General features: G+C 48.7%; 1 protein-coding gene across 1 annotated transcript; it reads right to left on the reverse strand.

Annotated features, from left to right (window-relative positions):
* On the reverse strand, positions 1-14093 carry DUS3L (dihydrouridine synthase 3 like). Its single transcript, XM_081936349.1, has 13 exons — positions 13725-14093; positions 11963-12260; positions 9749-10333; positions 8904-8945; positions 8163-8315; positions 6976-7092; positions 6249-6314; positions 3871-3981; positions 3425-3521; positions 2182-2257; positions 1725-1913; positions 240-368; positions 1-156 (listed from the first exon to the last, which is right to left on the reverse strand). Exons 1-13 carry the CDS (start codon positions 13757-13759, stop codon positions 84-86), a joined length of 1971 nt encoding a protein of 656 aa, XP_081792475.1. The 5' UTR covers positions 13760-14093; the 3' UTR covers positions 1-83.
* Positions 14094-17160: the final 3067 nt, after the last annotated feature.

The following is a 17160-nucleotide window of genomic DNA, read 5'->3' on the forward strand; positions in this document are numbered from 1 at the left end:
AAAGGACATTTATTTTAATGATTCAAATAAACAAGACAGGTGAGCAGCAGGCGGAGGACGTCGGTACTTCTCCTTCGGCCACCCTACTTGTAAGAATTCGCTTTGTGTTTTGGCAGGAAGGAGAAGTTGGCAGGAACACGGCCCAGCAGCAACTCGCTGGAAGGAAAAAAAAACTTGGATTATTGAGGATGTGAGGAATTCGAAAGGTGCGGCAAGGCGAGGGTTGGGCTGCCTCGTACCTGATCTTAACCCAGTCGTCCACGTTTTGGCTGGCCATCAAGGTCTCTAAGTAGTCCCGGCCCACGTAGTAAGGGGGCCTTTCGTTGATCCGCTGTGGCAGGCGCTCCAGCAAGCCGACGGGGATGTACCTGGGGAAAATAAAAACAGCTGGAAAGGAGAGGTCTATGGGGATTCTCAGCCCCAAAGGTGCTTTTCCAAATGGGCATTCTGGTTTTTTCTTTGAAGACGTTTCCCCTCTCCCCCAAGAAGCTTCTTCAGCTCTGAGTGGATGGTGGGGGAAGGGAAGGATTTATACCCCTTGCAGACAAAGCTGGTCATTTGCATCCTTTTTAGAGGGTCGTTGAGGCAGCTTGGAGGTTTATCTCACCCGAGTGGTGCAAATGGTTCCTGCACTCTGCAATTTTTTTTCCTCTGGAAACCCACTCCTACTCCCATCCCATCCCAAATTGTACAGCTAAAGATCTGTAGAGATTCTCAGTCATCCAGGTCATGGGTGTCCCAAAGGCACTTTTTTTCAGGAGGCAACTGGACTTTCTTGCTCTTTGTTTTGAAGATGTTTCACTTCTCCTCCAAGAAGCTTCTTCAGCTCTGGCTGGAGGGTGGGGAATGGGAAGGATTTATACTCCTTGCAGGCAGCTGGTCATTTGCATCCTTTTGAGAGGGTCCTTGAGGCCACTTGGGTCACCTGAGTGGTTCAAATGGGGACGGAGCCTTCTTGCAACTGTGGACGACATTTATCGCCAGTCCAAAACAAGAGTCAGCAGTTCCAAGGTGACCCTGAGGACACAGTTGAGCCTCCAAGTGGCCTCAACGACTCTCTCAAAAGGACGCAAATGAGCTCTTTGTAAGAAACATATATCCTTCCATTCCCCAAAAGTACTTTTTCAAGAGGCAACTGGACTTTCTTGCTTTTTGTTTTGAAGATCTTTCACTTCTCCTCCAAGAAGCTTCTTCAGCTCTGGCTGGAGAATGGAAGGATTTGCACTCCTTGCAGTCAAAGCTGGTCATTTGCATCCTTTTTAGAGAGTTATTGAGGACACCTGGAGGTTCACCTGTGTCCTCAGGGTCACCTTGGAACTGCTGAATGGACCATGCTGTAGACTGGAGATAGAGGAGGTCGTCAGCAGTTCCAAGAAGGCTCCACCCCCATTTGCACCACTCAGGTGACCCTGAGGACACCTGAGATAAGCCTCCAGGTGGCCTGAAGGACCCTCTAAAAGGATGCAAATGACCAGCTTTGTCTGCAAGGAGTGCAAATCCTTCCCTTCCCCACCATCCAGTCAGAGCTGAAGAAGCTTCTTGGGGGGTGAGAAGCAAAACGTCTTCGAAGAAAAAAGAAAAACACAGTTGCCTCTTGAAAAAGCACCTCTGAGTGCTTACTGGCTAATTCCAGTTCTCTCAAATCAGTCCATGTCTCTCCTGCAAAGGACAGCTCTGCCCACCGGGATCATCTAGCAGAGCCCGTACGAAGAGTGTTTGCTCACCTGCAGAGGAAGGAAAGCCACTCCAGCAAGAACTTCCTGGTCTTCTCCACGCCTTGGGTGTCTGAGCCCCAGTGTTCCAGGCCGTAGTTTGTGTAGTCTTGGAGGATGTCCAGCCTCTCCCTGGAAGAGATGTCCCAGTGCCGCTGCTCTTTGATTTCGGTGAAGATCCAAGGTTTGATGAGGGCTCCCCTGTGACCAAGGAGAACAGACGGGGCAGCGTTCAAAATCTGCGTAGCGCGTCAAAAGGGTGTGTGTGTGTGTTTCAGGTTGTGAGCTGGTAGAGTTTCTACAAGGGCTGTAGACAGTGGTCTTCCCCAGCCCCACATATACAGGAGGGAGGAGATCAGCTGGAGGGAGGCAAGGGAAGCCGCTCTGAATTCTCCCTTGAGCAATGGACGTTTTTCGCTTTGGTTTTTATTTTCATACGAAGAGGAAAGAAAGAAGAGAAGCTGTTTACCGTGCAATCATGACCCCTGAAACTCCGCTCTGCAGGGCTTGGTTAGCGTCTTCGAAAGAAAAAATATCGCCGTTTCCTGCGCCGCAAGAAAACATATATATTTATATATATGTATATATATATATAAATCTGAAAAGTTAAAGGAAAAATAAATAAACGAAGGGATGGTGTGAGGGATGCAGGGTCCCGACGGTCGTGTCGCCTTCTGACCCACAAAGGAAATTGGAAGCCAGTCCCCTTCACAACTGCGCTGCTAACCTAACCCGGTGGTTCACTTAACACAGGGGTGTCCAAACTTGGGAACTTTAAGACTTGTGGACTTCAACTCCCAGAATTCCCTAGCCAGCTATGCTGGCTGGGGAATTCTGGGAGTTGAAGTCCACAAGTCTTAAAGTTTCCAAGTTTGGACACCCCTGTGTTAAGTGAACGTTGACCCATTTTATGTCCTTTCTTGCCACAGTTAAGTGAATCGCTGCGGTTGTTAAATTGGTAAGGCAGTTGTTAAGTCAATCTGGTTTCCATCGACTTTGCTTGCCAGAAGGTTGCAAAAGGAGATCACAAGATACACGGGATCCTGTGACCGTCATAACTATGAGTCAGTTGCCAAGCGTCTGAATTGTGATCAAACGACCACGGGGATGCTGAAACGGTCCTAAGTGTGAGAAACGGTCATAAGTCCATTTTTAGTGCCGTCGTAACTTTAAAAGGCCACTAAATGTACTGTTGTGTTGAATTATATACAGTATATGCGTGTGTGTGCCTGTGTGCGCGCGCGCGCATATAACGTTTATTCATTCGTTTGTGGCTTCATTTTAAAGTAAGCCTCCCAGAGTCACCTTATGGCAAAATGGAAGGCAAACAAATATGAGAGAGAGAGAGACAGACAGACAGACAGCTGGATAAGATGTCTTGGGAAGTAATTCAAGGGAAGCAGTCAAAGCCATTGTGAAAACAACGCATGTTGAAGTATCCTGCAAGGTACTGAAGGATGGATGGATAGATGAGATAGATATTTATGGAGATAGATACAGATAGATAGATAGATAGATAGATAGATAGATAGATAGATAGACAGACAGACAGACAGACAGAGAGAGACTGACAGACAGCTGGAAAAGATGTCTTGGGAAGTAATTCAAGGGAAGCAGTCAAAGCCATTCTGAAAACAGCGCATTTCGACGTATCCTGCCAGGGCTGACCCAGGTGGTCTAGGAAACGCCAGAATTGCCCCCCTGCCACTTACCGAAGAGGGGCATGGGGCTGGCCACTTGGACACACTCCGCTATGTAGCCCCAGTCTGCCATCTTTGTGTACCTCTGCTCTCTCGATCGGCCGTGGAGCTAACGGGGGGCAGAAAAAGGTGCAGTTGTCACGAATGAAACGAACACAGCAAGGCTCGGGTGCCTTCAAGCCTGCTCGGCTGGGGAATTCTGGGCGCTGAAGTCCACAGGTAAAAGCAGCAAAGCAAGGAAGGAGCTTCCACTTCTCCCTCTGCCTCTCCGAACCTTTGCTAGAGGAAACTCCAGGAAGAGGAAGGACGGGGTAGGAATGCTACCACCCTCTTCCTCTCTGAGCCCACCCCCCACCCCCCCCTGATGGGGAACAGCCAAAGAAGAACCAGTACTCGGATTTGCCGAGTAACCAGGCCTCCATCCCAACCGGAGTTAAGGAAAACAAAGGGTCCTCTACCGTGACCAATGAGGTTCCCCATTCTCGGAGGTTGGGGATCAATTTATGAGCCAGGTTCGTTTTCTCTTGCACGCCCGTCCGGATCTTAACCGTCAGGGGAACATCCAGCACCTGAGAGAGAAAAACAAGAGGAAAAAAATGAGCCGGGGTACTGTCCCGCTCACACCCACTCACACATAACAGTGGCTTCCCGGGTTTATTAATATTCCCCAGCCACTCACTCACTCGCACACAGCACGGACACGTAACAGGTGGGTTACTCAGCTTCTTTTAAGGACCCCATAATTCCTTGCGGGGTGGAATCTGTGTCAGGCCTGCAGCCATCTTTTCTTTTCGGTCTTTGGCCTGCCACACTTTCTATACTACTATGCATTTTCTATGGTGGGAAAATACGGAGTTAGATGCTATGGAGCCATAACAACATTCTTTCTAGAAAGCCAAGGTCATCCTTTGTCTCTGCACTTCTGCACCTGACCGGAACTGGATGGATGGAAGCTGCCAGCGTGGCAGTGGGGGATTGGACCATGGGGTGGACTTGTGTTTTGTGGGGCAAGATCTTGAACTTTGAACTGGGGGTGGGGGAAACCCAGAAGCTTTCAGATTCGGCTTTTCCCAGACGTGCCAACATGGCTCTCTTCATCAATTGGGACTTTGAGGAATCCTTTGCCTCGGACTCTGATCTACTTCTGGATGCTATTTGGAACTCTGACAATCTGGGCAACTGAATGGAGCTGAGTATTTACTGGCCGGATGCCCTTCCTGTCTCCAATGAGTAATTCTTTTTTCCAGCAGATACTTTCTCATTGTTCCCAGAGAGAGAAAAATATCTGCCTCTACCTAGGATCTGACTCACAGCCTCCTGATTGTGAGGAGAGAGCTCCACCTCAAGGCCACCGCACCACTCAACGTAATAGTGGGTCACTGGGCTTATTAATATTCCCCTGCAACTCCCTTCGCCGAAAACCCAAAACCAGCCCAATGAAGCCCAGCCAAAAGCTGAGCAAGTGAGTCCACAAAGCACTTGAAAGTTTCCCAATCCAAGATAAACCCACCAGGCAAAATTAAACCCACAACGCAAGAAGATTCATGAAGCAAGTCCGGAGTTCAACAGGCACCAACCAAAGTCAAGGCAAGGCTGGAATCACGACAACCGGAAAACACACACAGCTAGGAAGTGAACCCTATAATACAATACAATACCATATAATAGCAGAGTTGGAAGGGACCTTGGAGGTCTTCTAGTCCAGCCCCCTGCTCAAGCAGGGGATCCTTTCACCATTCCAGACAAATGGCTATCCAACATCTTCTTAAAGACTTCCAGTGTTGGGGCATTCACAACCTCTGGAGGCAACTTCTGTTCCACTGATTAATTGTTCTAACTGTCAGGAAATTTCTCCTCAGTTCTAAGTTGCTTCTTTTCTTGATTAGTTTCCACCCATTGCTTCTTGTCCTGCCCTCAGGTGCTTTGGAGAATAGCTTGACTCCCTCTTCTTTGGGGCAACCCCTGAGATATTGGAAGACTGCTATCATGTCTCCCCTGGTCCTTCTTTCTATGAAACTAGACATACCCAGTTCCTGAAACCTTTCTTCATATATTTTCTTATGTTCATATGTTGCTCTTCTCTGCACTCTTTCTAGAATCTTGAACATCTTTTCTACATTGTGGTGACCAGAACTGAATGCAGGATTCCAAGTGTGGCCTTACCAAGGCCTTATAAAGTGATATTAACCCTTCACGGGATCTTGATTCTCTCCCTCTGTTGATGCAGCCTAGAACTGTGTTGGCTTTTTTGGCAGCTGCTGCACATATTTAAGTGGTTGTCTACTAGGACTCCCAAGATCCCTTTCACAGTTACTACTGTTGAGCAAGGTGCCACCTGTCCCTGTGATGGCGAACCTATGGTGGCACACACAGCCTTCTCTGTGGGCACAGGGGCTCTTGCCAACTGCTCTTCTAGCTTCCAGTGTGCATCTTCGCACACGCCAGAGTGCCAGAAACCCAAAGACCAACTGGCCGGCACACATGTGCATGCCAGAAACCTGAAGACCAGCTGGTTGGCGCATGGATGTGCACCGGCCAGCTCGTCTTTGTGTTTCCGGTGCTGCAGGGCGCATATGGGCATTCCGGTTTGGGCACTCGGTGCCGAAAAGGTTCGCCATCACTGACATATTTGGTTTTTCTTTTTTCACCATTGAATTCCATTTTGTTAGACACGAGAGAACTTTGATTATTTGATTGATGTGTAGATACTTTTAACAAGCACAAAGAGAGAGGGAGGGAGAGATTGATTGGTTTTCAAGTCTTTAGGAAAAGCAGGCAGGACATGAAGTCAATTGACCGCTGAGTGAATCGGCCGGAGAGATGGCTGCTGACTTACGGAGTTCATGCCTCGGACGATTTCCTCAAACTTATTGGTGCGGGTCATCAGGGCACATCCGCCCCCCTGGGAAGGGAAAGGAGACGAGGGCGAAGGAGGCGGTGAGAGATCATTCATTTATTTGATAGGCTACCTCTATCATTTCCTATCAACCATTCAAGGCGGTGAGCATAAAAAAAGTATTTCCCTGTTTTCCCCACAACCAGCACCCTGTGAGGTGAGCTGGGCTGAGAGAGGGAGGGAGGGAGGGATTGGCTCAGGGTCAGCCAGCTGCCTTTCGTGGCTGAGCTGGGATTAGAATTCACCGTCTCCCACTTCCTAATACAGGTAGTCCTCGACTTATGACCACAATTGAGGCCAACATTTCTCTCGCTAAGCCAAACAGTTGTTCATAGCAATAGCATTGAGCACTTAGACTTATATATCGCTTCCCAATGCTTTTACAGCCCTCTCTAAGCGGTTTATAGAGTCAGCCTCTTGCCCCCCCCCCAACCACCTGGGTCCTCACTTTATTGACCTCGGATGGACGGAAGGCCGAGTCAATCTTGAGCCAGTCAGGATCGAACTCCTGGCAGTGGGCAGAGTCAGATTCCCATTCTGCATTGGAACTACTAACACCGCTGTTGAGTGAGTTTTGCCCCATTTTACGACCTTTCTTCCCACAGTTGTTAAGTTAACCACTGCAGTTGTTAGCAACGCGGTTAAGAGAACCTGGCCCCCCACTTACCTTGTTATAGACCAGGTCAATTGGGCATCCCACGTTGATATCCACAAAATCCACCTCGATGGTTTGGTTGAGAAGCTCGGCGCATTTAGTCATGGTGTCTGGGAAGGCTCCTTCCAGCTGCAAAGAGAGGAGACGCCAAGAGTTACCAAGGGGCCTTTCAGGCCAGAAAGCCCTCTTTTCCTTTGGATCTTTGGCCTGCCACACTTTCTATTATTCTACTATGCATTTTCTATGGTGGGGAAATGGGAGGGGGGATTGTATGGAGTTAGATGATATCCACCTCTTTCAATTATCTGGCCTGGCTCAACCGTAAACTTTTCTTACTCCTCCTGACAGTTCTTTTAAATTTTAAAAACCTTAAATTTTAAATTGTGCTTTACAATTGGGGTATTTTTAATGGTGACTTTTAATTGTCCAATGTGATGTAATTTGTTACCTCCTCCGTGTATGTATGTCCTGTATATATGTATGTTTATGTGTTGTATATGTTTTATATGCCCCACTGTACGCCGCCCCGAGTCCTGTCTGGAAAGGGAGCGGCTAATAAATTTAAATTTATTATTATTATTATTATTATTATTATGTAGCCATAACAAAATTCTTTCTAGGAAACCAAGGCCATCCTTTGTCTCTGCACCTCTGCACCTGGACGTAACTGGATGGGTGGAACTGCCAGCGTGGCAGTGGGAGATTGGGCCATGGGATGGACTTGTGGAGAAAAGATCTTGAACTTTCAACTGGGTGGGGAAAACCAGGAAGCTTTCAGATTCGGGTTTTCCCAGATGTGCCAACGTGGCTCTCTTAATAAATTGGAACTTTGAGGAATCCTTTGCCTCGGACTCTGATTTACTTCTGGATGCTATTTGGAACGCTGACAGCAGCAGGCAGCCCCTAAACACATTAACCAAGTTGGAAGGGACCTCGGAGATCTTCTAGTCCAACCCCCAGCTCAAGCAGGAGATCCTAGCAGTCAGCTCTCCCCCCCCTCCCCCCATGTCCTTCTCGTCATCAAACTAGGCAGATCCAATTCCTGCAACCGTCTCCAAGGGAAGCCTCCATTTCTGCTGCTCTCCCTTTTTCAGGGTCAAGGGATCTTCTGCCAGAAGCAGGCTGAGCTTCAACCTGAGCCAATGCTCTCTCGCCCCCCCCCCCCGGGACCCAGTCCCCATCCTGCGCCAGGAAGCTACCTGAACCCCAAAGAGATCCTCTGTCTCGTGGCGCTTCAGCAAAGCCCATTCGGAAGACTGTCCCTGAAGGAGGTTGGTGCACACCGCCATCTCTCCGCAGGTGACGTCCGCTCCGTAGCCTTTGCACACCCGACGGAAGGGAAGGTTGCCGCACTGGAACGGAAAGGCAGAGGGACGGAGGTTAAGGCAAGCCAGGAGGGATTCACATCATGGATATCAATAAAGCTGAGAGTGACTTAAATGTGGTTTAATTAATTGGGATGGATATTTTAAAAAAACAGCTGGTCATTTGCATCCTTTGAGAGAGTTGCTGAGGCCACTTGGAGGTTTAGCTGTGTCCTCTAGGTTACCTTGGAACTGCTGAATGGACCGTGTTGTAGACTGGAGATAGAGGATGTCATCAGCAATTCCAAGAAGGCTCCACTTCTATCTGCACCACTCAGGTGACCCTGAGACACAGATAAGCCTCCAGTTGGCCTCACCAACTCTCTAAAAAGGATGCAAACGACCAGCTGTCTGCAAGGAGTATAAATCCTTTCCTTCCCCACCATCCAGTCAGAGCTGAAGAAGCTTCTTGGGGGTGAGAAGCGAAACGTCTTCAAAGAAACAACCAGAAAGTCCAGTTGTTTCTTGAAAAAGCGCCTTTGGGACTCCTGCTTCATCCTCTCTCCCGGCTTCCCCATAAACACCTCAACCTGAGCTTTCTAGCGTTTGTGTTGGCAAACTTCCACACCTTCTTACCGTGGTCAGAGGGGCCAAATAGAGCTTGCCATGCAGATCCAGCTGGAAGAGAAACACAGGAAAAGAGAAATGTGTGAAGACCAAATTGCACATTGTGGAGAATCTGCATCCTATTCAACAAAGCTAAGTCTAAACTTAATTTGGAAAGAGAGGGGGGACTATTAAAACTCTGTGAGGGAGGTGGGCAGTTTCTAAATTACATGGGTGGGTGGATGGATGGATAGAGAGAGATGAGACATAAACAGAGAGAGAGAGATATGATAAAAGTTAAATAATAGAGATAAAGCTAGATATACAATAGATAGATAGATAATCTTATCTTTTATCTATCATCTAAGTTAGATAATGGCGATGAAACAGACAGGTAAGTTAAACAATAGATAGATTAGGCAGACAGACAGATAATAGAGATGAGACATAAAGGGAGATGATAAAAGTTAAATAGAGAGATAATAGAGATAAAGCTAGATAGAGACTGGTAGATAATAGATCTTTTATCTGTCATCTAAGAGATAATAGAGATGAGACAGGTAAGTTAGACAATAGATAAATGAGGCACATAGACAGACAGACCTAGATGATAGATAAAAGTTAAATGACAGATAATAGACGATACGGACAGAGAGATAAAGTTAGATAATAAATGATAGACAGTCAGAAGATAGATAAGTGAGACAATAGGCATAGATATACATAGATAAAAGTTATAGGTGTAGACAGACAGATTGACAGAAAGATAGAATAGATAAATGATGGGAAGTAAATAAATGGATTGGCTAAATAAATAATAAATGGACCGACAGATCCCTCTCCTGTTTTCAGCCTAACTCACTTCCTGGGCTTACCTTGGGTTTCTCAGAGGGCCTCAGTTTTACCGTGTCTTCATCCGTCACCGCGCCCACTCGTGCCAGAGCCGGTTCTGCTGGAGGAATTGGACTCGTTGCGGTTTCCGAAGCAGAACCGACTCCTTCTGTTGGTGGGTTAGAACCGTTTGGTGCCTCCAACCTGGCCGTTGCAGGCTCCTTTGTTCCTTCAGAAGCGGAGCAGTCCGAGACCCCCGTCTCCGCCACAGCAGCCTGGGTGCCAGGCCTTCTGGCTGGGTGGCTCTTGCCCAGAGAACGGAGGTACTCGTCGGATCTGGCAAAGGGTATTTTCTTCTTGCGCAGCTGTTGCTGGATGTCCTTGCTGAGGCCGTTTCTCACCGCCAGCCTCCCTTCCCACTGCTTCAGGAGCTCACCGTTCACCAGGTTCTTGTAGCCCTCTCCAAGGTGGGCTCCCGCGAATCGGCAGGTGGCCCCGTACATGCACCGGCCAAAGGTCTCGAACAGCATGCAGCGGCCCCCGAGGTCTGGGGGCTTGGTGGCCATGTACTCCTTAAGGTCGTGCAGGAAACGGCAGCTGGAGCCGTAGAAGCATTTCTCCAGACGTTCCTTTGGCGAGAGAGAGAGGGGGTGGGGTGGGGGTAACTGGTGGAAACTAAGTGGGTTTTTTTTCTATTTAAAAACTTTTTAAATTTTATAGTCCCAAAGGTGCTTTTTCAGGAGGCAACTGGACTTTTGTTGCTTTTCTTTTGAAGACCTTTCGCTTCTCCTTCAAGAAGCTTCTTCAGCTCTGACATTCATTGGGGAAAGGGAAGGATTGATACTCCTTGCAGGCAGCTGGTCATTTGCCTCCTTTTAGAGGATCATTCAAGCACTCGGAGGCTTGTCTGTGTCCTCAGGGCCCATTCCCCAATATCCTGTCGGAGCCGAAGAAGCTTCTCGGATGAGAAGCAAAACGCCTTCAAAAAAACCCCAAGAAAGTCCAGTTGCCTCCTGAAAAAAAGCCACTTTGGGGACAATCAGGATGGCTGAGAATCTTTACAGACTTTTAAAAATTTTATACTTTACACAGATGATTTTCAATTTGATTCCACCCCAATCGAAAGGCCTTTCTCTCACCAACCCCCTTGGCCACCTGTCACCCTTAGCTAATGCGTTCTTCTCCCTTTTGGAATTCACCCATTTCCAATTTGCTCTTAAGGTTTTCCCACCTATTACTGACATTCATTCAGCCTTTTGCTTGCTCTGACCACCAGCTCTTTCCGAAATCTCTGCGCAGTCACCAGTTCACGGAACTAGGGGAGGCATGATAGCAGTCTTCCAGTATTTGAGGGGCTGCCCCAAAGAAGAAGGGGTCAAGCTATTCTCCAAAGCCCCTGAGGGCAGCACAAGAAACAACGGATGGAAATTGATCAAGGAGAGAAGCAACCTGGAATGAAGGAGAAACTTCCTGATAATTAACCAGTGGAACTACTTGCCTCCAGGAGTCATGGGTGCTCCATCAGTGGAGGATTTTAAGAAGAGATGGGGCAGCCATCAGTCCGGAATGATATAGGCCCGTGATGGCGAACCTATGGCATGCGTGCCACATATGGCATACGGAGCCATTTGTCAGGCCATGCGAGGTGTTGCCCTTTAGCTGCCCAGCTGACTTCGGCCTTCTTTTGAGGCCGTTTTTCGCCCTCCGGGGGCTTCGCTGAAGCCTTTAAAGGATGAAAAATCGCCCCTATGGGCAAACCGGAATTTTGGAGACAGACTTCTGGTTTGCTCGTAGGACCGTGTTTTGTCCTCCGGAGCCTTCAGGGAAGCCTCCTGAAGGCCCCGGAGATCAAAAATCGGCCCTATGGACAAACCGGAAGTCAACGTTCCCAAGCTTCCGGGTTCCCTGTAGGTCCGTTTTTTGCTCCTGAGGGCATCCTAGGGGGGGGGGAGGGGGAGAGGCTGTTTTCACCCTCCCCAGGCTCCTAGAAAGCCTCTGTAGCCTGGGGAAGGTGAAAAAACCGTGGCAAAAGCGGCGGGGTGAGTGGATTTACGATCAATAAATGAATGGGTTGTTAAGTTGAGGACTATAGAGAATATTTGTGACTCGTTGTTAAGCGAGGACTACCTCTATGTAGCCATTACAACCGAACCCCTTTGTCTGTTTCAAAGCCACCCAAGGAACGTAAATGCTAAGCTGTTTCAAAGCCCGGCAATTGGTCTCATCTTCAGGTGTGCGCCATAGGTAGACAACTTTACCTGAACCACGGAGGGGCACAAGCGCTGCTTCTCGTAGTGAGCTGGCTTCATGCAATGGCGGTTCTTGTTTTGCCCTCGCAGCCTCTTCCGTCCTGGAGGCCCTGGGGTGCTCTCACCAGCAACGGCCACTTCCGCAGGCTTCTCTTCCCGGGCCCCATCAAGTTCCAGCTTCTGCAGCTTGGTAGGAGGCTCCCCTCGCTCAGCACCCTGAAGATCATTCTTGGCTCCATCTGGATCTTTCCTTGGCTTCTCTTCCTTCTCAAGGTGGGCATAGAAGTCCTCTTTCGTGCAGCGGTATCTCAAGGGAGAAAGGTTGTAACACCTCTGTTAATTAAAGGTAAATGTTTCCCTCGTGCGTACTTGCTAGTGTTCCTGACTCTAGGGGGCAGTGCTCATCTCCATTTTAAAGCCGAAGAGTCAGCACTGTCTGAAGACATCTCTGTGGTCATGTGGCTGGCATGATTCAATGCCGAAGGCGCACAGAACGCTGTTCCTTTCCCACCAAAGGTGGTCCCTGTTTTTCTACTTGCATTTTTACGTGCTTTTCAACTGCTAGGTCGGCAGAAGCTGGGCCAAGTCACGGCAGCTCACTCCGTTAAAGCGGCGCTAGGGATTTGAACCGCCGAACGGCCGACGTTTCTGATCGACAAGCTCAGCGTCTTAGCCACTGAGCCACCGCGTCCAAGCTCTGTTAATTGGAGGGTTTTAAATGTCTTTTGCCAGTTTATATTCCATCCAGTCTCCAGCCCCCCCACTCCTCCCCAATCTATTCATCAAGCGGGCAAATCCCAAGGATTTTTTAATTGTATGGTTAGGTTTTGTGCGTGACTGTCCCAAAGGTGCTTTTTCGAAAGGCAACTGGGCTTTTGTTTTTCTTTGTAGATGTTGCATTTCTCATCGAAGAAGCTTCTTCAGCTTTGAAGATTGAACTGAAGCAGCTCCTTGGATGAGAAGAGAAAGTTTGGCCGCCGTACTACAAAAAAGATGCTGAGACTGCAGAGAAGAGCAACAAATAGGATTAGGGGACTGGAGACTAAAACATGAACGGTTGCAGGAACTGGGTATGTTTAGCTTAAGAGAAAGAAGGACCAGGGGAGACATGATGGCAGTCTTCCAATATCTCGGGGGTTGCCACAAAGAAGAGGGAGTCAAACTATTCTCCAAGGCACCTGAGGGCAGAACAAGAAGCAATGGGTGGAAACTAATCAAGGAGAGAAGCAACTTAGAACTGAGGAGAAACTTCCTGACAGTTAGAACAATTAATCAGTGGAACTGCTTGCCACCAGAGGTTGCGGGTACTTCATCAGTGGAGTTTTTAAAGAAGAGACTGGACAGTCACTTATCTGAAATGGGATTGGTTCTCCTGCTTGAGCAGGGGGCTGGACTAGAAGGCCTCTACCGCACATACACCCCACTCATGGGAAGGTACCTTAAGAGGTCTTCTAGTCCACACACACACACTCGAAGGGACCTTAACAGGCCTTCTATTTAGTCCACCACCACCCCACTCATGGAGGCAGTTCCAGAGGGCTCTGGTAAAGAGGGCCAGGGGGCTTTCCTGACCCCCTCACCCCCAACCGCAAGGCCGGGAAGGGCCCCGCCAAGGTCTGCCCGGGGGCGGCTGCCCTCCTCCCGCAGGTCGTAACTCCGAGGAGCTGCCCAGGGGGGCTCCCAGGAAGCTGTTGAGGAAGAAAGGCTGAGCCTCCGTGGTCCTCGGCCCGGTCGGAGAGGTAGGCCAAAGCCCCGGGGCTCTCGTACTCACTGGGCTCGGATGGGGGCCACTCCAGCCGCCTCCATGGCTTGCCTGCCTGCCTTCCCGACCTATCCGGAAGCGCCGCTGCTCCTGGGGAGGAACCTAGAGCGCCCCCGGATGTTCACCAGGGCGCCGTTCTAGGAATTGGATTCCTGGGATAACGGTGGCCGCGGGCGGGGCTTCCGAGGCTGGAAAAGCGCGGGAGGGCGCCTCCCCCCTCCCCTCCGCCTCAGCGCGGGAAAACACACGTTTCTTCAGTAACTAAATTTAATTCATTTAAATTAACATCCAATTAGCCACAGAAGAAGAAAAGGGAGCCAATATTTTCTCCGTAGAAAAAAATAGCTCTCACGGCTTCGTCCTCTCAGCCCCCGCTTCGATTGATTCCCTTTCCAGCCAATCAGGGGGAACAAGACCCGCCGGATGTGAGCACCGTGCGGCAAGGAGGGCGGGGCTCCGACCGGAAGTCGGTAAAAAAGGCGCCAACCTTTTTTGAGGTAAAACTGGCTCGCGACGCCTCGAAAGCGTCTCGCTAATCCTGAATTTAGGAACATGAGCGCTAGAGCCTTGACTCGCATTTAAAGACCGCAGCGGAGTCAACGTGGAGGAAAAACCCGTCTTCCCGAAGGGGCGGCCAAAGCAAGCAGGGATGTCCAATGAAACAGCCTTTTGGATCAGCGATTTTCTTTCTTTTTTCCCTTCAGCCTGGCCAGCTTTAAGATGGGTGGACTCCCACTCCCATAATTCCTTACTCGGCTGTTTTCCCACTTCCGCTCCCAGAATTCCCTAGCTAGCCGGGGAAAGTGAGAGTCCACCCATCTTAAAGAGGCCTAGGCTGAAAAACAGTCCCTCCTTTTGGTTCTGCTGGAGAGGGGGTCTTGCCCTCTCCTCCCCGCCTGGGGGAACTCGGAGGGTCTTAGCAAGGCTCTTCCTGCAACGTGTATATTTATTTACAAGAGAACAGCTTCGTGTGTCAGTGGAGCCCAAGAGTGACAACTACGGCAATTTTATGACCTGAGAGTCCAACAGTGTGAACAAATTGAAGTTGTGGGTGCTCCACAACATTGGAGGTTTTTAAGAAGAGACTGGACAGCCATTTGTCTGGAATGGCTTAAAGGGTCTCCTGTTCTGACCCCCCTTCTTCCCTCGCCAACACAGAACACACTCCGGATCAAAACTATTTCAACAGGATTTATTGCATAGACAGACAGATCCTTGGCAGCAATCCATCACGACTAGGCTCTCAGAACCCTCCGGCACTGAGATATGATAGCAGCTATCCAGCATGCCAAGCTCACAAGATGGAACTTTCCCAATAGTTCCTACGTTGACTTCTGCAAAGGGCGTATGCACAACCAGTCCTTTTATAGACTGGAAAGGAGTCTTACTTATCAGCAGCTGAGAGCAATTACCGCCGGTAACTGCGCCCTTGCTCCTTGCGCCTATGGGCGCGGCGGTAACGAACATCTAAGAACTCCCTGCTGATGTCCCGTGACTCCTCCCCACTGCTCCAAGGCATGGCATCAGGAGCCCCCTTCCTTTGGCTCTCACCGCTGCTCCATGCCTCAGGCGCCTCCTGGTGGCCAACCAGACTCTCCGATCCCTGCTCAGAGTCAGAACCCTGCCCAGGGTCCTCCACATCCTCCAGAGCCGACTCATAGGGACCCTCACTGTCAGAGTCTGGTGGCAGCTCTAATGGCTCCTGCCTGAGTAGGGGGTTTTCATCTCTCCACCAAACTGAATACTGCATCCGGTTTTGGCTATCACGATATAAAAAAGAGGTTGAGACTCTAGAAAGAGTGAAGAGAAGAGCAACCAGGATGATGAGGGGGCTGGAGGCTCAAACATATGACGAATGGCGGCAGGAACTGGGTATGGCTAATCTAGTGAAGAGAAGGACCAGGGGAGATAGGAGAGCATCTTCCAATATTTGAGGGGCTGCCCCAAAGAAGAGGGGATCAATTTATTTTCCAAAGCACCAGAAGGCAGGACAAGAAACGATGGAAACTAATCATGGAACTCTCTTCTAATTGATTGATTGATATCTCCCAGAATTCCTGAGTCAGCATAGTTGCCTCAGGAATTCTGGGAGTTGAAGACCACAGCTGGTAAAGCTGCCATAGAATAACAGAATTGGAAGGGACTATCAGGTCCCTATTGGGACGCTACCATTCTGGTGGGAAGGAGGTCCTGGATGTTCCTTTACAACCTCTTTTCTGTTTCTGTCACTTTGATGTACTGCTTGGGAAAGGGAGGGGGAGGAATTGGCCTGGAGCCATCTGTTTTGTCTCAAGTTCCACGGAATTGGCAGAGCAGTGCCTGAGAAGAACTTACCACCTCAGCTTGGGTTCTCACAACAACTTCACCCCTGTGGATTGGCTCGCCTCATACTGGACATAGGTGAGGTGTCTGCCCGGGGGCTGCTCTCAGTTCTCTCTGAGAACAGTTCTCAGCGGTTCTGAACTTCAGATCCTGCCTTGCTTTCCTTGCTATCACTTTCCCTCAATAAAAGTTTCCATTTGAAATAATGCCTGTTTGAAGAGTTCTGCTTTCTTGAAGAGAGAGAAGAGGCAAGTCCTTACAGGAACCTTGGAGGTCTTCAAGTCCAACCCCCTGCTCGAGTAGGAGACACTATAACCATTTGAGACAAGGAACTGTCCAGTTTCTTCTTAAAAGCCTTCAGTGATGAAGCACCCACAACTTCTGAGTAAAGTCGATTACACTGGTCTGCAAATTTTGTGAAATTATTGACCTCCGATAAAATGTATTATTCCATATTTTGAGTAGATATATTAGAAAACAGCTGATAATTGTGCTGGTTAGCTAAATTTTTCAAGATATTTCACAATGAAGATTTAGATACAAGTGAGTATATTTGCCTACAAGGGAGGGAACTGTCTAATTATGCCACATGGAAGCATATAAATCTGTCTTCACTTTGAGATTAAAGATTACTACTTAACTGTAATTTATTCTTTTATTGCAAGGTACATTTGTCTTTGTCAGATCTACCCATCAAAAACATCTGGTGGCTTGTGAAAGTATTATTGCCTAATATTTCCAAGGAACAGTTGCGTGATATTTTTCCTCACAAGCCAACATGCCTCGAAACTATAAACAATGCAGATAACTTCTGTAATGTTTGTGGCGAGGTTACATTTGCACCCCCAAAGTGCAATTTAGCGGCAGTGGTAAAAAAGGCCTACCACCTATATTTTGGGTGCAAAATAGGGGATAAGGACAAGAGTTGGACCCCTCATTATTGTTGCATTACATGTGCAACCTATCTGTGTTGTTGGCTAAACAGGAAGAAAAAATCCATGCCTTTTGCAGTCCCGATGGTGTGGAGGGAACCCACCAATCATAGTATTGCTATTTCTGCATGGCTCCCTGAATTGCAAAAGGGATCTCAAGAAAGAAGGGGGCTGTGGAATATCCAAACATT

The sequence above is a fragment of the Natrix helvetica genome, assembly GCF_964273705.1.
Source record: "Natrix helvetica genome assembly, chromosome: 1".
Lineage (NCBI taxonomy): Eukaryota > Metazoa > Chordata > Lepidosauria > Squamata > Natricidae > Natrix > Natrix helvetica.